The sequence below is a fragment of the Coenobita brevimanus genome, chromosome 104 (genome assembly GCF_032717465.1).
Source record: "Coenobita brevimanus isolate Jiangsu-jjx chromosome 104, ASM3271746v2, whole genome shotgun sequence".
Classification (NCBI taxonomy): domain Eukaryota; kingdom Metazoa; phylum Arthropoda; class Malacostraca; order Decapoda; family Coenobitidae; genus Coenobita; species Coenobita brevimanus.
In genome coordinates this window covers 2,108,796-2,127,846 of record NC_137057.1, presented here as the reverse complement: position 1 = coordinate 2,127,846, position 19,051 = coordinate 2,108,796, and the positions used below count along the sequence as shown (strand labels likewise).

Genomic DNA, 19,051 nt, shown 5'->3' with positions numbered 1-19,051 from the left:
TTCTGGCTAATTACACAAGTTGTATATATAGCATGTGCCTTTCTTTATGGGTACTTCCTTGTATAAAAAATAAAGAAAGTTATTACTTAGTCAAACTTAAACTATTTTTGATGTTCAGCACCTTTAAAATAAGTATTCAATTGCTCCAATTTTACGTTCCTCCACACTTATCTATGTAAACGTAATTATTTCATTCCCAGATGAGATTGTTGTCTTTCCATTCCTGATGATGTCTCTCTGTACACGAAACGTCGAATAATATTGAACAACTTTGGAAAGTTGGTTTTCGCTCACTCCCACGAAGGAAGATTATTAGTGAGGAATATTGAAAATATTAGAAAGATTAACAACTGCAAAAATGCTTTCGTGTTTAACTCAATATGCGATAATGAAAATCTGCTCCCAGCATTCACACACACACACACACACACACACACACACACACAATGTATATATATATATATATATATATATATATATATATATATATATATATATATATATTAGGATATTTAGGCAGAATGTTTTCTTTTATACAAAAATCATTAAAGACCAAGGCATAGCCATTGTTCACTATTTTTCTGTTGATCTTTTCGAGTTTTCTTACACATTGTTTTACACTATGATTCAGGTTGTAGATAATATGTCCAAGATCCATGTCGTAACTATATTTTATTAATTATTTATTTTCATTTTCCTAGGACGTTTCGTGTATCCTTACACATCATCAGCGACTGTAATATAGATACAATACACTATAAAACATGACATATACAACATAAACCTATACAATATATATACTGAAATGTACAACAACGACTAATAAAAGTGTAGAGTTACAAGAGTATGGATAAAAAAGACAAACCCTTTAGGTGAAGTCAAGTATGAGGTACAGTTAAAAGTGTATGGATAAAAGAGACAAACCTTATAGGTGTAGTCAGCTATGAGCTACGTGGTTGACTGCGAAGGTTGTATGGGTGAGTGGGTGTTTGTGGCTGTGTAGTGTTGCCAGTTGTGTTATTGTGTGTGTAATGTTCATTTGTAATTGTCGCTGCTTGTGGTCGGGCCTTTGTGTATTTAAACAGTTTGAGGGTACGATCTAGTCCGGTAGTTTGGTTGTTTATGGCCGGCGTGTTTTCACGTATGAGAAGTGCTTCTGGCAGTTGTAGTCTAATGTGGTCATGACATTTTTTTATTATATTAGTATTTTCTATTAGAACTTGTCTGTTTATTGATGTGTGATGTTGAGTCATATGATCTTTTATAGAACCGGATTGTAGGTGCATGGTTAAACGTCTGCTTAGTGTGGTTGTGGTCATACCAATATATTTCATGTGACGAAGTTTACAACCTTCGTGTGGGCAAGTGAATTCATAAACTACATTCGTATGTTGAAGTTTTTTGGTTTGTTGAGCTGTGTTGTTTTTCATAATCATGTTGCTAACTTTCCTGTTTTTATAGTAAATAATTAAACTGAGCTTGTCTGAGGGGATAACACATGATGTGTTACGTGTCACAATCTCTCTAAGTACACGTTCATCCGTTTTATAAGCAGGGGACATCTGATTACCATAATACACATTGTGGGTAACAGTATGGGGAAGCGGTTGGACACGTAACACATCATGTGTTATCCCCTCAGACAAGCTCAGTTTAATTATTTACTATAAAAACAGGAAAGTTAGCAACATGATTATGAAAAACAACACAGCTCAACAAACCAACAAACTTCAACATACCAATGTAGTTTATGAATTCACTTGCCCACACGAAGGTTGTAAACTTCGTCACATGAAATATATTGGTATGACCACAACCACACTAAGCAGACGTTTAACCATGCACCTACAATCCGGTTCTATAAAAGATCATATGACTCAACATCACACATCAATAAACAGACAAGTTCTAATAGAAAATACTAATATAATAAAAAAATGTCATGACCACATTAGACTACAACTGCCAGAAGCACTTCTCATACGTGAAAACACGCCGGCCATAAACAACCAAACTACCGGACTAGATCGTACCCTCAAACTGTTTAAATACACAAAGGCCCGACCACAAGCAGCGACAATTACAAATGAACATTACACACACAATAACACAACTGGCAACACTACACAGCCACAAACACCCACTCACCCATACAACCTTCGCAGTCAACCACGTAGCTCATAGCTAACTACACCTATAAGGTGTGTCTCTTTTATCCATACACTTTTAACTGTAGCTCATACTTGACTTCACCTAAAGGGTTTGTCTTTTTTATCCATACTCTTGTAACTCTACACTTTTATTAGTCGTTGTTGTACATTTCAGTATATATATTGTATAGGTTTATGTTGTATATGTCATGTTTTATAGTGTATTGTATCTATATTACAGTCGCTGATGATGTGTAAGGATACACGAAACGTCCTAGGAAAATGAAAATAAATAATTAATAAAATATAGTTACGACATGGATCTTGGACATATTATCTACAACCTGAATCATAGTGTAAAACAATGTGTAAGAAAACTCGAAAAGATCAACAGAAAAATAGTGAACAATGGCTACGCCTTGGGCTTTAATGATTTATATATATATATATATATATATATATATATATATATATATATATATATTATATAAAATGCGTGGAAGAAGGAACCAAAGACCACGAGCCAGCAATATATATATATATATATATATATATATATATATATATATATATATAGAGTGTGTGAATGAAAGCGAGATAGACGACCAACAAGCTCAGGTACTGTTGCATGGTACGACCTCGATAAATGAAATATGGAAGACACCGCACATCAAAACCTATCCCTTACGCTGTTGAAGAAATGGCCAAATTTTACACGTAATTATGAGAACCATTCAGAGTTTGCGTTTGGTGGCTTTGCTGGGGGATCAAAGCAGAGAATTTATAAGCCTGCAGATGAATGAATGAGTGGTGATGGCAGTAATTTTTGCTGAACAAGTAAATAATAGTTCCCCTCCTTTTGTACTTCCATTATTCGTGATTCTGGATCGTGCCTGCCCGATATTTCATTGTGGAACACGATTACGATAGGTAATATTGGGGGCGATGATGATGAGGTAACTGGTAAGAAGGAAGTCTCTCTCTCTCTCTCTCTCTCTCTCTCTATGTATGTATGTATCTATTTACTATCTATCTATCTATCTATTTATATTGGCGAAAAGAAATCGGATATCAGCGTTAAAAAAGAGAATAATGGAACGAACGGGAAACAACAAATAAAAAAAACAGACAGAACGTGAGTTTTAAGTAGGCTGTAGTAAAAGAACTATATACTTACACTGTGGGGATACCGATGAACCGCCAGCCTCATGCTCGGATCCTCGTCATCATCTGTTAGGGACACCAGTGGAAATGACTGTGTTTGGGAAAACAGACACAGGATGGACGGTAAAATCAGCTGGATACAAAGATTTATTCAGATAAATGCATTAATGGATATTTTCATTTTTCTTTCCTTCAGCCTAAGAATGTTTCTCTGTGGATGATATGTATCTGTTTAATGATACCAATAAGAAGCACAGATGTCCCCCGACTAACAGAGTTATCATCTGGTTTGCACATAATCAATGGCAGTTTCATGATATTTCAGATGATATTATCACCGTACAAAGAACCTGTTAACTCATGATCCTGGCAACACGTAGTACTACATGGGGCTACAAATGAGGCGGTATCAGTGTGGTGAAGAAGGCCTGAGGTGCGTGTGATGTTAGTGCCGTTACTGTTACCTAACTATAATCTACCATGTGCTACAATAAATCATACTAAAACTACAGAAATAATGTGAAATATGACTTTTTTGTCCTTCAAATGTTGTCGGATAGTGCTAGAAAGTGCAATTTAATTATGCCTAAAACGATATATCTTCGGATATTGAACACCTTGCTATTGAAGCTTCACTAATCTCTAACAGCTTTAACTTTTCCCAAGTGCTGTTGCTGTCACTATTAATTTCTAAATCTACTGATCATACGAGAATGTGCGTATATTGGGGTAGTATACGAATGAGTTATATTATTTATATAATGACATATTTTCTAGCGAATCGAACCAGGTATCACCAATGACTGCCTCTCTTAGTACTACCCATGATTTCTGCTAAAGTGAAACTATCAGGATATTCGTATTCTTGAATATAGTCAGCCGTGCCACCTAATGAGTCATAATCAAAAGTAATTCTCTCTCTCTCTCTCTCTCTCTCTCTCTCTCTCTCTCTCTCTCTCTCTCTCTCTCTCTCTCTCTCTCTCTCTCTCTCTCTCTCCAATGTCAGACGTAAGATGCCATGTAGTACACATCTTGTGTTAATCCAGTGTGCCAAGAATGTACCAATATCGGTGAGTACTGAATATGCTGTGTAGTGACTGTATCATATTTACCGGCTCCCTGTTCAGCCCATATATTCGTATTGCATCACTTCCCCCAACTCCCTACCCCCCCACACCACCCTGAGCTTCGGTACAAGTTGCCACTGTCACGGGCTATGGAGTTGATGATTTCTTGGTAGTCTGGCTTCTCCTTCACAAACACCTCTGCGGCTTGATATATGCACAAAAGATAATAAGGGTAAACATATTATCTGATGCAAACGTATGTTGCCGACTCCACAAGCAAATGGTGTAATAAACAAGTGTCTGTTGGCCCTGCCGTAGGTGTGGAAACTTTTCTCTTTGCCACTGAAGTAGGGCAAAATGGGCTAAAGCACCCTCACAGAGGCTATTAACCTGCTCTCTCTCTCTCTCTCTCTCTCTCTCTCTCACACACACACACACACACACACACACACACACACACACACACACTCACTCTGTGCAAACTCCCACCCACATTTCACTACCGTACTGAAGACATCACAGATGGCAGCCAAATACCCCTTACAGGCCATCAGTGTTAGGCAAACTCAGAATTTCTGTTGTTAGGCCCCTGTTGGTCGCACGCGCAAAGGTTTTGTTACAGACTAAGTGTCAGTAGCCTGTATTATATCAGCACCCAGTGATATTCAATTCTGGAATACATCTTATACACGCTTATTCCATTCAGTTAACTTTTATCATCTCGATGCAAGTATCACTTGAAGTAACAGTTATAGTTAGTCCATCGTAACTTGGTTGTGATTTACACCCCTTTCCAGTTCATTACCCCGAGCTATATGACATAATACAAGAGTGCCACTCAACATCAGGCAAACAGCGTCTTTTCATTTACATCAGTGCTCGCAGAATGACAGCAGGTGTTATAATTTTCTCAATGAGTGTGTTTCTGTTTGTATGGCCGGACAGAATTACATATGTAGTGTCCATGCGATTTTAGTCAAACTGAATGGAGGGGTTGATAGTGGACCAAGAAAATAATCTGTTATTTTCAGAACAACAGGGTAAAGGCCAAGATCACTAGACGAGGTCAATGTTTGACCTAGACAGGTCAGGGTATACAATTTTAACCAGGTAAGACCAAACTTCGGGAATTGGGTGAGAGTAACGCAAGAACGAAGTGCTTCCATTTAGAGAGCGATCAATCGATGGCCATGGTCATACAGGAAGGTCAAAGTTCGACCTGTGGGTCTCTTTGTGAATAAAAAGAAAATAGTAGTCTTGATTTTACCTGTATCGAACTTTGTCTCCTCGCTGAGGATCACCCTACTGATTCTGAAAGTTTTGTTAAGGTCAGTGTTACATGGCAAGGTCAATTTAAACTGAATTTATTCTATTTAGTCCACACTTTACTGAACACTCGAAGGTAGGCCAAGGGTAAAGAGGTTTGATTTTGAAAACAATCAGGCAAAGGTCAAGGTCACAGGTATCATCAGATGATTATATGCAGAACAGGAAAGAGGCATATTATTTAAAAGCTTAATGAAGGACACATCAGTCTCTCTTTCTATCACCTAGACATTCATACCCCCATTATAGGCACAGCAGCCTTAGAAGAGCCAGAATAGACCAAGCCTAAGGATAGTTACCATTCACTCTCTCCCAAGTGGCATTTTGGGAACAACTATTCCTCGAATGTAAAAGGTATGGGTCACATCAGGTTGCAGCACCTTATCCCACGTAACAACCAGGTGTTCAGCATTTACTCTCTTGGGTTACAACCCAATAATCATGAAAGCATTACGTGAGATTCTGCAAACACCACCGCCTTTCGTTTAGTTTTCAGGCGGCCAATAGATAACGGAGATTGCAGTAAAAAATTAGACCAGATACGTAGGCATAGAATGATCAGTCATGAAAAACATAGCTTCTAGTTTCAGGCAGCTGGATTCGAAACTATAAGCCAGGCCACAGTGAATGTAATGCCATGAAAACTTATACTCGTATGTATGGCCGTATTTTTGTGTTTACTTATGACTAGACTTCTGTCGATAAAGTAAGGTATTCTTTCTCGGGTTTTAAAACCCGTGGGTCATATACTAATAATGAATGCAGGGATCTCTTTCATACCTTTAAGGTAAGTAACAGGTTACTGGACTGCGTGCTTACATATTAGTTATGTGTCATTCTAATAATGTCAAGATAATGTAAGAAATATTAAACGTCCTTAAACATAACACACATGATTTCTTACCACACTGCAACAATATTTATTATGACATAAGTTAAACGTGGAGCCTCACCTGTTAACTTGGTCACGTGCATGTCAACCGGAGGTGCATAACCCCCGATGCTGCTGGTGATGTGTCTACTGCCTCTTGCGCCGTACCTTCGAGTCCAGAGACATCTGGTTGCCAGCACAGCGACCAACACCACAGCCACAGCCAACCCTGCAACAGCTCCACCCACTAACACCACCCCTACTACACTGCCGCCGGGGGGAGTGCTGGGTCCCTTGCTGGTGCTGCTGCTGCCATGTTCCTCCCCTGGTGGTTTAGGGTTTGTGAGGATTTGCGGCGGTGTCAGTGTAGGGTGGGATAGTATGGTGTTGTGTAGACTGTAGGTACAATGTTGAATGGGGGTGAAGTGATGTGGCAGCGTGACGGACGATGGGTGTTGTCTGTGAATTTTTGGTGATGTGACGCTCGTGAGGTTTTGTAAAGCTTTAAGGGCGTGAACTTATAATTTCCACCTGCAAGTAGAAAAACGAAGCGGGATGATGAAGATATGTTGTTGGAGTGGATTTCATGTAAGAGTCCAGGTTTGCGGTGATGCGAAGGGGAGATTAGCATGAATTTTTCGTGGATTTTTTTTACATTAAAACTTGTAGCTTTGGTGATATAGTTATACAAACTTGACGACGCTGAGTTCTGGTGATATGCGTTGTTCTTAACGAGATGCAAGAATCGGGTGTGAAATGTTGAGGCGTAAAAAAGGAGAGGTAACATAGAAAAAAAAAAAAAGATACATGAAGCGAGGATATATAAAGGGGGGCAAGTGGAACTGTACTGGGAGAAGAGGAAATAGCAAGGAGACTGAAAGGTGATATACTAAGAGTCCTAGGATAGGAAATGAGAGATGGAAAGAGAAACAAGAAAAACAAACAAAAGTCAACGTCCAAGAGTATTCGGAAAGTAGAAAACAGAGAGAGGAGAGAGAGAGAGAGAGAGAGAGAGAGAGAGAGACAGACAGACAGACAGACAGACAGACAGAATGTCAAACACAGTTAAGCCACTATTTCTTGACAGCATTATGTAACCTAACAGTTTAAAACTTCAAGAGAAAATACGTTTCCATTCCTTTTAAACTGTCCGGAGAAAGACATTGTACAGAATATAACTGTAGTGTGGCAGTGGCGAGGAGTATAAACCTGGAGGCGTTGTGTACCCAGGGTGGAGCAGCTGTGGCGTTCACCTGTGAACCATCTTTCCTTGCACCTCGCCGTGGGTAGGGCTCTGGTCCGACCGTGGTGGGAAGCTGTCTAACATCCTGGGATGCCGGATTCCTGCAATGACTATGTTCAATACGCCGCCTATAGGACGGCCTGAGAGAAGCAGTTGCTAACCTGTGGTCGGTGGGTCTGTTCGGCCAGACAGACCGGCGTTAAGCAACACCAACAACCATAGTCGAAGGCAAGGGATGGGGTGGAGGGGCCCGTCTCCTTCCCCTCACCCATTTCTAACAGAATAAGCTGAACAGGAAAATAGTTTTCCTGTCATTTATTTAGGCTATTATGAGTACATATACTTATTCATTCATATATCAGTGGTCGTCTCGTGGATTCTTTACTATACTATTTAAACTAGACACCCTTTAAAATCAATTTACTTGCTACTACAACACATTCCAAGCAGCTGTATCCCAAGAACACCGACGAGCAAAGTCTGACCCCCCCCATGGCAAAATCTTGGGAGTGTCCCTGACAACAACAACTACACTGTGTGTAACCGCAGAAGGTGACTGAGTAACGAAAAATATATATTACATGTCACCTGTGTAAGACGAACCTTTTGAATGGAAGGAAGTTGAAAAGTGGAGAGAAGAAGTGGAAGTCGAGAAAAGTTTTTTCTTATGCAAGGAAGAAGAAATGAAAGGCCATTAGCCCGCAAATATTTTCAGCCAAGAAAAACAAAAACAATGTAGCAGAGAGCCAAACTCAAGATCCGTTCATTTCGAGATGCCAAGATACACTGCGTTTAAAATATTGGAGGTCATGGGTATTAGGAAATGCAGGCAGAGGAAGACAGTTCCAGAGCTGGCCTGTTAAATACATGAAAGACCGGGAGTAACAGTTAACTCTTGCATCAGAGAGTTGGAAAGAGAGGAATGAGAGTTTGTTACTAGAACGGTGCTACGCGCACGCCGTAGTGAAGGAGGGATGCAAGCAGAGAGTTCAGAGGAGCAGTGAAAAGAGATAAAGATTCAACAGTGAAGCAAGGAGACAGAAGTTGAAGACAAGTGAGGCAAAATGTCTTTGACTCCACCTTGTTGAGAAGAGCTTTATGAGGTTAGCCTCCCTCCACATGATAGTTGTACTTTACACAGGTGCAAATATAAATCATGTATACAATTAACAACTGTGCAGGGATAAAGAAAACACAGAGTTGACTTACTACACCTAATCTCTTGGATGTAGATTTTACAAGAGAGGTAATATGATCGTTCCAAGATAAATCCCGTGATAATAAAGCCACAGGTATATTTACAGATGATGCCGAACTGAGTTTGGTATTGCAAAAAATTTGAGGTTATTCCCGTGGTAGATTTTGAAGGGTCGAAAGATGTAAGAACTGAGATTTTGATGCATTAAAAATAAGAAAATTTCTTTTAAGCCCAATCAGAGATATGAGCCAAGTCAGATATAAAGTGTTTCATAACCTCATCCCTTCCTTGTTGAAGTAATTGCTGAGATGAATGGTGCGGGAAGCAGACGGATAAAAGGGTGGAACCATCAGCATGTGAGTGGATTGAGTTAGATGTCCAGATTATAAAGTCACTGATGAATAGAGAGAATAGAGTTGGTGACATGACAGAGCCCTGAGGCACACGACTACCGATAGCCCCAGGGGAAGATCAGTGGCCGTCTACAACAGCAGCTGAAGAACGAACAGAAAGGAAGCTAGAGATTAAGGAACAGATAGAAGGGTAGATACTTTAAGAGGGCAGTTTGGCAATTGACATTTTATGCCAGACTTGATCAAATGCGTTTGAGGTGTCACGTGCAATGGCAAAGCTTTCACCAAATTCCCGAAAAAGGGGGATGACCAGGAGTCTGAAAGAAAGGAGAGGAATTCGCCAGTGTAGCGTCCCTGGCGGAACCCATAGCTGACTATAAGAAGGTAATGATAGGAAACATGTTTTATAGCGGTTTTTTTTTTTTTTTTTTTTTAAGAAAAGGTTAAAAAACTTTAAAAAACATAGGATATCAAAGCAATTTCGGGCGATAGTTAGAGGGTTGGGAATGGTCATCCTTCTTTGGGACAGGCTGAATGACAGCAAACTTCCAGCAAGAAGGAAAGGTATAAGTTGAGGGACAAAGGCGAAAGAGTTTACCTAAGCAGGGTGTAAGTACAGAATACCAGTTCTTGACGACAATAGGAGGGACCTCATCAGGCTCATATGCCTTGTTAATACTGAGGCCAGTGATGGCAGAAAACACATCAGTTGAAACTGAAGAAAATTTAAATGGAGGAGAAGGAAGAAAATGAGGCTTAACAAGTTAATTATTTTTTTTTTTCGTACAGAATGAAACTGGAATACAAGATTTAATTGCTTATGTCTAAAAAATTGATTGGTTGCTTACTAGTATTCACAGACTGGCGACTGTCACGACAAGGAAGGTGGTACGAGTCCTGGAATAGATCCCTGACCAGTTCAGACAGTGACATCTTTTTGAAGCACATTTTTGTTCGTAACAGAAGATTTTATTCACGTTAGGAGAGTACAGTAGCAGAAAAGAAGTTAACGAAGGTTTTTCGAAAAACATTATAATAGTGTAACGAAACTACAAAATATAATACGAACTACTTCACCTGATTAAAGAGTAACGGGACTAAACTCTGAAGAGGGGAGACTAACCCAAGGAGCTTGAAGGGTAACAGGACATTCTTGTCTGAAGGATGATTAAAACACATCACGGCCAGAAGGATGAGATCAAAATTGAAGAATGCGAGAATTACACTAGGGTTTTAAGAACCAGATCACATACAATAGCCCGAAGGACAAGAGAATAAAGAGCCAGTTCACACACACAACAGTTTGGAGGGCAAAAATCATTACACTGAGACCTGACCGGTCAAATCACACAAAACATGAAAAGTGAGACGATTATACTGAACTCAAAGGCAAGGTTATGCACACAGTAGCCTGAAGGAGTAAAGGTACCGTTATTAAGTGCAAAACAGTGAAAGAAATCCAAAGCCCGACCAAAGAGTACGTCTCATGGAGGTCCAACTGTCTCTCGACTAGGTCCATCCTCGAGTTCTTAGCCTAGGAACAGATGTATTCATAGCTGGACTCCAGAGTAAGAAATAGCAGTGAAGAACAAAAGAAGATGGGATGGGTGCAAGGTAGAAGTCTGGAATAAAGAAAGAATAAAAACAAAAAGGCCAATAAAAATTGCAAGAAAAAGATTGCAAATATACATGTTAGAAACGTGAAAGCTGTTAGAAATGTGAGAGATTAGGAGAAAAAAAACATGAAACTGTAGAAATGTACGAAATGAAACACACTACAAAAAATGGAAAGGGAAATTAAAACCAGATGAAAAATCTGTTTCGAAACTCTCACTAATGGGAATGACACGAGATTAAAAAGAGATTAAGAAGAAGATAGTTGTTGCATATACTGTATATGGAAGGTGGTAGCCGAAGAAAACGTCAGTGCTAGAAGTTAAGAGATATTGTGAGAAAGATGAAGGCTGGGAATCCACTAGGGGTGCATCAGATATATACAGAAACGTTTAAATGCAGTGGACTCAGAACAATAACAACACTGTGGGAAATATTCCTTCAAACCATGAATTGTGTACCTATACCAATGTGATGAAATATGTGTTCTTCCACTATTTCTTTCCATTTCAGTATATCTAAACCTGTATCTATCAGTCAATCAATCGATCAATCATCTATCTACACACACACACACACACATATATATATATATATATATATATATATATATATATATATATATATATATATATATATATATATATATATATATATATATATATATATATATATAAAGTGTGTGTGTGTGATAGCAGTACGGTAATATGAGGTCGTGACACTCTTAAGAAAGGACGTAATGAAATTGGTGATGGCTTGAAATGTGAAATATTTAATATCTATTGTATCCAAAACGTGGTGTGTTCCTTGCTAAAAATGAAAAGAATAGTTGTAGACTGGTTCAGTATTTTTGTCAAAATTTGTGAGTCATTAAGCTGGAATGTATGTGTACGGTAGTTATATTAAAACAATGGTTATTGTAAAAGTCGGGGACTCACAGTGTTATGTATTGCCGAATGGAAACCAAATGTAACTTGTGATGTTTAATATTCATACCTAAGTGTACTAAGAGAATTAAGAAGTTGCTGTGTAAATAAAGGGGAGGGTAGGTCGGGTCAAGGAAGGAAAGTGGCCTTTTCTAAGGCCTTAATACAAAATGAAAGTTTCAAATACATTTGCTGTAACAAGCCTGCAAGAATGCATGATAATGCCCATATTAATATTCAGGTGTAAGACTGAAATTGTACGAGTATAATATAATCTGTAATAAGATAATCGGATTAACGACTGTTAAACCCTAAAGATGGCTGAGAACACTGGCCTTTCTGGAAATGAAGTGTTCAGGAAACCCCGGCTGACGGACGTAGCCGTTTTGTTTTTCCTGCTATGGGTTGAAGCAACCACTATTTTCTTTTGTCACCATTTTAACATGCAAGCATTGGCCACCTATTCCATGCCATGGAAGGACTAGGATTGATGGGTTCCAAATCCACCTTATCTGATTTGCTTGTCATTTCTGCCACCTGCCTGTCCCCTGCCACCTCCACCCCTGCCAGGCCTCCCACTCATAGAGGGAAGAGATTTAGTGAAAGTGAGATCGGGTTGTGTCCCCCCCTGTGGCAGGGGGGACACAACCAGGCCGCACTATGGGGTGGTACTACTACTCTGCGGCCAGGTTGTGTTAGGAAGAATACTGCCACCGTATTCCCTGCGTGTCGTAAAAGGCGACTAAAAGGGGCGGGGTGAGGGGACTAGGGACCCCCTCCTCTGTTTTTTAGTTCCTAAAAAGAGACAGGCCAGAGAAAGGGATGGGGGATGGAGTTATCCCCGTACCCTGAAGATTGGGTCTATGAATGTGCGTGGATGTGGTACGATTGAGGCTAAAAGGGAGGAGATTGGGAGAATGTTTGTGAGAAGAAAGTTGGATGTTAGCTTTGAGTGAAACGAAGATGAAAGGGAAGGGGGAGTCTATATTTGGAAGTGTGAATGGAAGATTCTCAGGTGTTGATAGAGGAAGGGCAAGAGAAGGTGTGGCCTTGTTAGTGAGTCCGGAAGTACAGCAGTGTGTGATTGAATTGAAGGAGATGTCATCGAGACTGATGTGGGTGAAAGCGAAATTTGAAAGTGAGTTGTGGGTGTTTGTGAGTGCATATGGGCCTGGTAGTGAAAGGGATGAAGAAGAGAGGGAGTCTTTCTGGAATGATGTTGATGAGTGTCTGCAGAGTTTTGGAGCGAATGTGAATGTGGTAATGATGGGAGATCTGAATGCTAGAGTGGAAAGTGTAGCAGTAGAAGGTGTAGTTGGTATGCATGCTGTGCCTGGAAGAAATGAAAATGGGGAACGAATGATAGCGATGTGTGTTGAGCGAGAGATGGTGATTGGGAATACGCTGTTTGAGAAGAAAGATATTTATAAGTATACATGGATGAGACAGGAGGGAGGAAGGGTTGTTGATAGAGCTTTGATGGACTATGTTGTTGTGTCTAGTAATAGGAAGATTGTTGGATGTGAGAGTTCTGAGAGGGGAGGGTGGAGGTATGTCTGACCACTATCTGGTGGAGGGAAAGTTAAGAGTAGGTAAGAGATGGGTGAGAGCTAGGAGGGTTAGGTGTGGCATGGAGGTTTTGAAAGTGAGTTGGATAAAAGAGAGAAAAAGATAGAGTATCAGGAGAAATTGAAAGATGAGTGGAACGCATTGAAAGATCGGGAAAATGGCAGCGTGGAGGAGGAATGGCAGTTGTTTAAAAGTGCTGTGGTGGGGCATGCAGTAGAGGTGTGTGGTGTGAGACGTGTGGGTGGTGGTGTAAGAAAAGGAAGTGAATGGTGGTGCGAGGAAGTAAGTATGGCTGTGGCTGAGAAGAGACGTGCATATGAAGTGTGGCTCCAGAGGAAGGATGAGATGTCATATGAGAGGTATAAGGAAAAGATGAATAGAGCGAGAAGGGCTGTGCGTGATGCTAAAGTGGCAGCAGATGAGAGGTGGGGTAGGAGGTTGACAGAGAATTTTCAACAGAATAAGAAAATGTTTTGGAAGGAGGTGAAAAGGGTGCGAAAGGGAGAGTCTGGGAAGGACGAACGAGTAAAAGCAGAGGATGGAAGGATGTTAATTGAGATGGATGCAGTAAGGAAGAGATGGGTAGAGTATTTTGAAAGATTGTTAAATGTAGAGGAGGAAAGGGTGGCTGAGATTGTGGCGAATGGAAGGGTGCAAGGAATAAATGTGTTGGGAGAGTTGAATGATTCTTTGATCACGAAGGAGGAAGTGGAGAAGGCAGTAAAGGAGATGAAAACAGGGAAAGCTGCAGGTATGGATGGGTGTGCTGTGGAATGCCTGATGGGTGGTGGAGTGACTATTGTTGACTGGTTAGTAAGATTGTTGAATGTGTGCTTTGAGAAAGGTATGGTGCCAATTGACTGGTCAAGTGCTTGTGTGGTCCCGTTGTATAAAGGCAAGGGTGATAAGTATGAATGTACTAGCTTTAGGGGTATAAGTCTGTTGAGTGTTGTAGGTAAAGTGTAGGGTAGAGTGTTAATTATGAGAGTTAGAGAGGGTACAGAGGGAGTGATTGGTGATGAGCAGTGTGGCTTTAGGAGAGGGAGGGGACGCATTGATCAGGTGTTTGCTGTGAGACAAGTGTGTGAATAAGTATTTAGCGAAAGGCAAAGATGTGTTTTGGGCATTTATGGATTTAGAGAAAGCGTATGACAGAATTGATAGGGAGGCTTTGTGGACTGTTTTAAGATTGTACGGACTTGATGGTAGGTTACTAAAAGGTGAAAAGTTTTTATGTAAATAGTAGAGCATGTGTAAGAGTGGGAAATGCTGTGAGTGATTGGTTTCCCGTGAGAGTGGGGCTGCAACAGGGATGTGTGATGTCGCCTTGGTTGTTTAATATTTACATGGATGGTGTTGTAAGGGAGGTGAATGCAAGAGTTTTAGGTGGAGGTCTGAGTCTGGTGAATGTTGATGGTAGAGAGTGGAATCTGAAGCAGTTGCTGTTTGCAGATGATACTGCACTGGTGACTGATTCAGAGGAGAGATTGAGACAGTTGGTAGAGGAGTTTGGAAGGGTGTGTGAAAGGAGGAAATTGAAAGTAAACGAGAATAAGAGTAAAGTGATGAAGTGTACGAGGTTGATAGATGGTAGGGGGATGAATATCGTTTTGAATGGTGAGTTGCTTGAGAAGGTAGAGTGTTTTAAATATCTAGGGTCACATGTTGCTGTGGATGGAAGAATAGTTGCAGAAGTGAAGTTTAGAATAAATGAAGTAGGAAAGGTGCTGGGAGGAATGAAAAAAGTGTTTAAATGTCGTTCGCTTATAATGGATGTAAAGAGAAGGCTGTATGAGGGTGTTGTGGTACCGACTGCGTTATATGGGGCTGAAACATGGAATATGGGTGTAACAGAGAGGAAAAGTTTGAATGTAATGGAGATGAGGTGTCTGAGGAGTATGTGTGGAGTGATGCGTATGGATCGAGTGCGATATGATGAAGTGCTAAGGAGAACTGGAGTTGTTCGGGAGATGGCTGGTAGAGTTGAGCAGAGGGTGTTGCGATGGTTTGGGCATATGGAGAGAATGGATAATGAGCGATTGGTTAAAAAGATAACTAGATCTGATGTGAGAGGTGTAAGACTGAGAGGAAGACCACGAATAGGATGGATGGACAGTGTGAAGAGAGTGCTGGATGTGAGAGGGATGTCTGTTGAGCAAGGAAGAGTGGCTGTGCGTGACGGTAATAAATGGAGAGAAATTGTGAATGAATAAGTGATGAAGCAGCCCTGAGGGGATATTCTCCCGCATTTGGTCTGATCAGCTAGTCAGGTCAGGTGCGGGTAAGGGGATGGGTCTGTTATGACGTGGCAGGGGTAAACCAGTTCTGCTGTCGGGCCCTGCTGCGGATGTCACTGATTGCATTGGGCGGTTGACCCTTGTGCGGTGTGGTGCGGTGAGGATCTGTCCGTTCTCCCCTTTGGGGCTAAGATGCGAATGAATGTGTTTGACTGGATGAGTAAATGGGGAGTGTGTCGTCCTGTCTCGGCTACCTCCCTTTTCTTGGGGGAAGTAGCCTAGGTATACAGAGAGACACAGAGATCGGGAGGAAACTAGAGGTGATAGCGTCGTTATTGCCGAATGGGGAAACAATGCCTGAGGATGGAAGTTACCAAATGGAGAGTGACGTGCCCTGGCTACCCTTCTGTGTCTCCTACCATAGCTATTCGCCACCACTTGAGAGTGTCCCAGACGACCCCCCCGAGCCCGAGGACATTCTCTACACTTTTTGTTGTCTCAAGAGAGTCCTCTGAGGTGTTGGACCCCTGAAGACGAGGGTCATGTGGCCAGTGGTCATGTGAAGCACAAATGCTACATCACGGCACCCAGCTTCTTTCAGGCGCCCACACCTCACCACCGTCTCACCACCACCCATATTGTCCCAGCCTGGTACTTCATGGGGGATTTCACCACAGCATGAGTGCCAGATCAAGGTGAGGTAGAAGGTACTGGTTTGCGGTGACAAGCAAATAGGTTAGTGTAATTTTGGACATAAAAAGAAAAAAATGAAATTGAAAGATAACTAAAATTTTACTGTCAAGAATAAGTGTTATTATCAAAGATGAACTGATATTCATTTAGCGAAGTAAGTGAAATATACATAAGTTATTAAAAGATAAGAACAACTACTCTACTGAAAATCAATATTATGAGCAAAATAATTATATAGAAATGAATGCATTCCTATAATGAAGTAAGAATTTAGAAAAGAAAATGTGCATTACACGTAAGTAGGATGAGCGGGAAAGTATTGCAGGGCACGAGGGAGTGAAAGTGGGGCAACCCTATCCTGTCCGGCCAACCCCGACCACACACAGCTCGCCCTAGCCACGGACTTGCGCGTTCATCAGGATGAAGCCTCGTCATTAATCCAAAAAGTGACCTCTGTTCTTCACCTCCGAGCTCCACAACACATCCAACTAGAGTTTCCAGGACATTTGCAGTGTAGACAAAGGAGTGATGAGTATTTTAGTGTAATATTATTTTTTTTTTTTGGGGGGGGGGTGTGGTTCCTGAGATAAGATGGTTTGAACACAAGTAATTTTTGCAACTCTCCCCGGGTATAGTAAGCGGCTTGCCAGATCTAACTTCGGGCTTTAAGTGTTAAGGAATGTACCTGTATATTATGCTTGGGTTCCATATAATCATAAAATTTATAGAAAACTGTGAAATATGCACAGGAAGAAAGTCATGAAAAACGGGACGACGAGAGTCCATACAAGTTATCATCTCTCTCTCTCTCTCTCTCTCTCTCTCTCTCTCTCACACACACACACACACACACACACACACACACACACACACACACACACACACACACACACACACACACACACACACACACACACACCAAGCGATACAGTGATGAATTGGGTATAATTATAAGCGCGAATTATACCACAAACGGAGTTGAGGAAAATCACGAAGAAGGCCACTGAATATGGCACAGGAACATGTAAATGAGACAGATATGTCATAAACACTTCAACTTGCTAATAATTCTCTCCTCCTGCCCTTGGAAAGTCATAAGTTAAGAGTAACAGCTTGTAAATAAGCAATATAACTTTCTTTTTTGTTTAGGACACTGATTTCCGTATTGCTCTATTAGTATACTGTTCTATGACAATCATAGAAACAATTCAGTCTCTGTTCGGTTCGTACATTCATTTCTGTCATGTGTAGAAATTGGATAATTCTCCTTCCTGTCCTGTTCTCAACCGTTTTATAAGTCAGGGAAATTCTTGATCCCTTGCTCCTTCTCTCTTTACTGCCATCTACAGGTCCTTCTTTCGTAAGTTATTTACATGTATAGAGATGTCTTGTATTCTTACTTCCTAACATCCAGATATGTAACACTCATCTTAAATCGTGTGAAGGTACTCACTGATCCTGTTCTCGGCCATCTTATATGTGAGAGCCACCAGTTGCGTGGGCTCGGAGCTGCCCAACCTGTTCTTGGCCGAGACCTGGATTACATAGTCCAGCCCGGGCGTCAAGCCCTCAATGCTGAACCTCGGCGTCTCGGAGGTCACGTTCACCTCACTAAGTTTGCTCATTGCCTCATATACCTGTCCAAAGGGGAATGTGGAAGAATCAGTTGACTTTAATATTACAGGTCTATAGGTCTATGGTATTATGGTCTGTATATCTGTAGAAAGCTAAGAATGTATGTAAATAAGGTGTGCAGTTGTTTGTTAAATCAGTGTCAGTAGGCACTCTGTGCAGAGATAGCACCAATACACGCACTAGGACTTAATAAGTTTACATAGAAAACTGCATAAAACCAACACACAGAGCCTTCCTCTACGTGGCTAACCGATATACTCACGCCAAAGTAGCCATTAACCCTGAGTTTTTCTAGACCCAAACCACCCCCAGAGTAGCTAAAGAATTGAAGCTCAAGTCACCACAAAAAAACTGACTCTCTGATTTCCCCGTCATCTATCCTTTTCGTAAAATCGCGTACCTGTAAAATTTCTCAAAAAGAAATAAAAGAAACAAAACTATATCTTATCTGATCTCTGAAGACATAGGGAGGGCATTGGTCTAAAACCACTGGAGCTTGGTGGAGGCAGCATGCAGGCAAGGCAGGGATGGTGCAATGAGCCGGGGTAACCCCATCCCTACATATTCCTTTTATCGTTCTTAGTCTTATCAGTGTAATCATGATGTAATATTCAGTTTAGGCATAATAAGCGTAAGTGCATTAAAAGAGAAAAGTGCCATGATTTTGGTATAATGAATACTGAACCATGTATATTTCCAGTGGAAAAAAAGGCTATGAAATTTTTAAGTTATATCCTTATCGTATCATCCCCGTCTGACCTGCATACTGCCTCCACTTACATCCTTTGTTTTTTTTTTGCATTTTATCATCCGCACATTTTCACACATTTTATGAATGTTTATTTGTATTTTCATATACTGAAGGACAGACTTATATGACAAACTTTGTTGGCACATACAACTGCTGAAATAACACTAGAATCAGAATTAATAAAAATTTGGAGGCGACAGAAACGTATCTTAGGAAAGGTAACCAATCGTTACAAAACAGTGAAATGGTTGTGT

General features: G+C 40.7%; 1 protein-coding gene across 1 annotated transcript in view; it reads right to left on the bottom strand.

Moving 5' to 3' along the window:
• Positions 1-17,841: 17,841 nt before the first annotated feature.
• LOC145415962 (protein turtle-like) overlaps positions 17,842-19,051 on the bottom strand; it is a 207,311-nt gene continuing 206,101 nt past the window's right edge. Inside the window, exon 17 of the mRNA XM_080285065.1 lies at positions 17,842-18,048. Coding sequence (XP_080141191.1) covers positions 17,842-18,048 — 207 coding nt within the window. The remainder of the gene's footprint in view (positions 18,049-19,051) is intronic.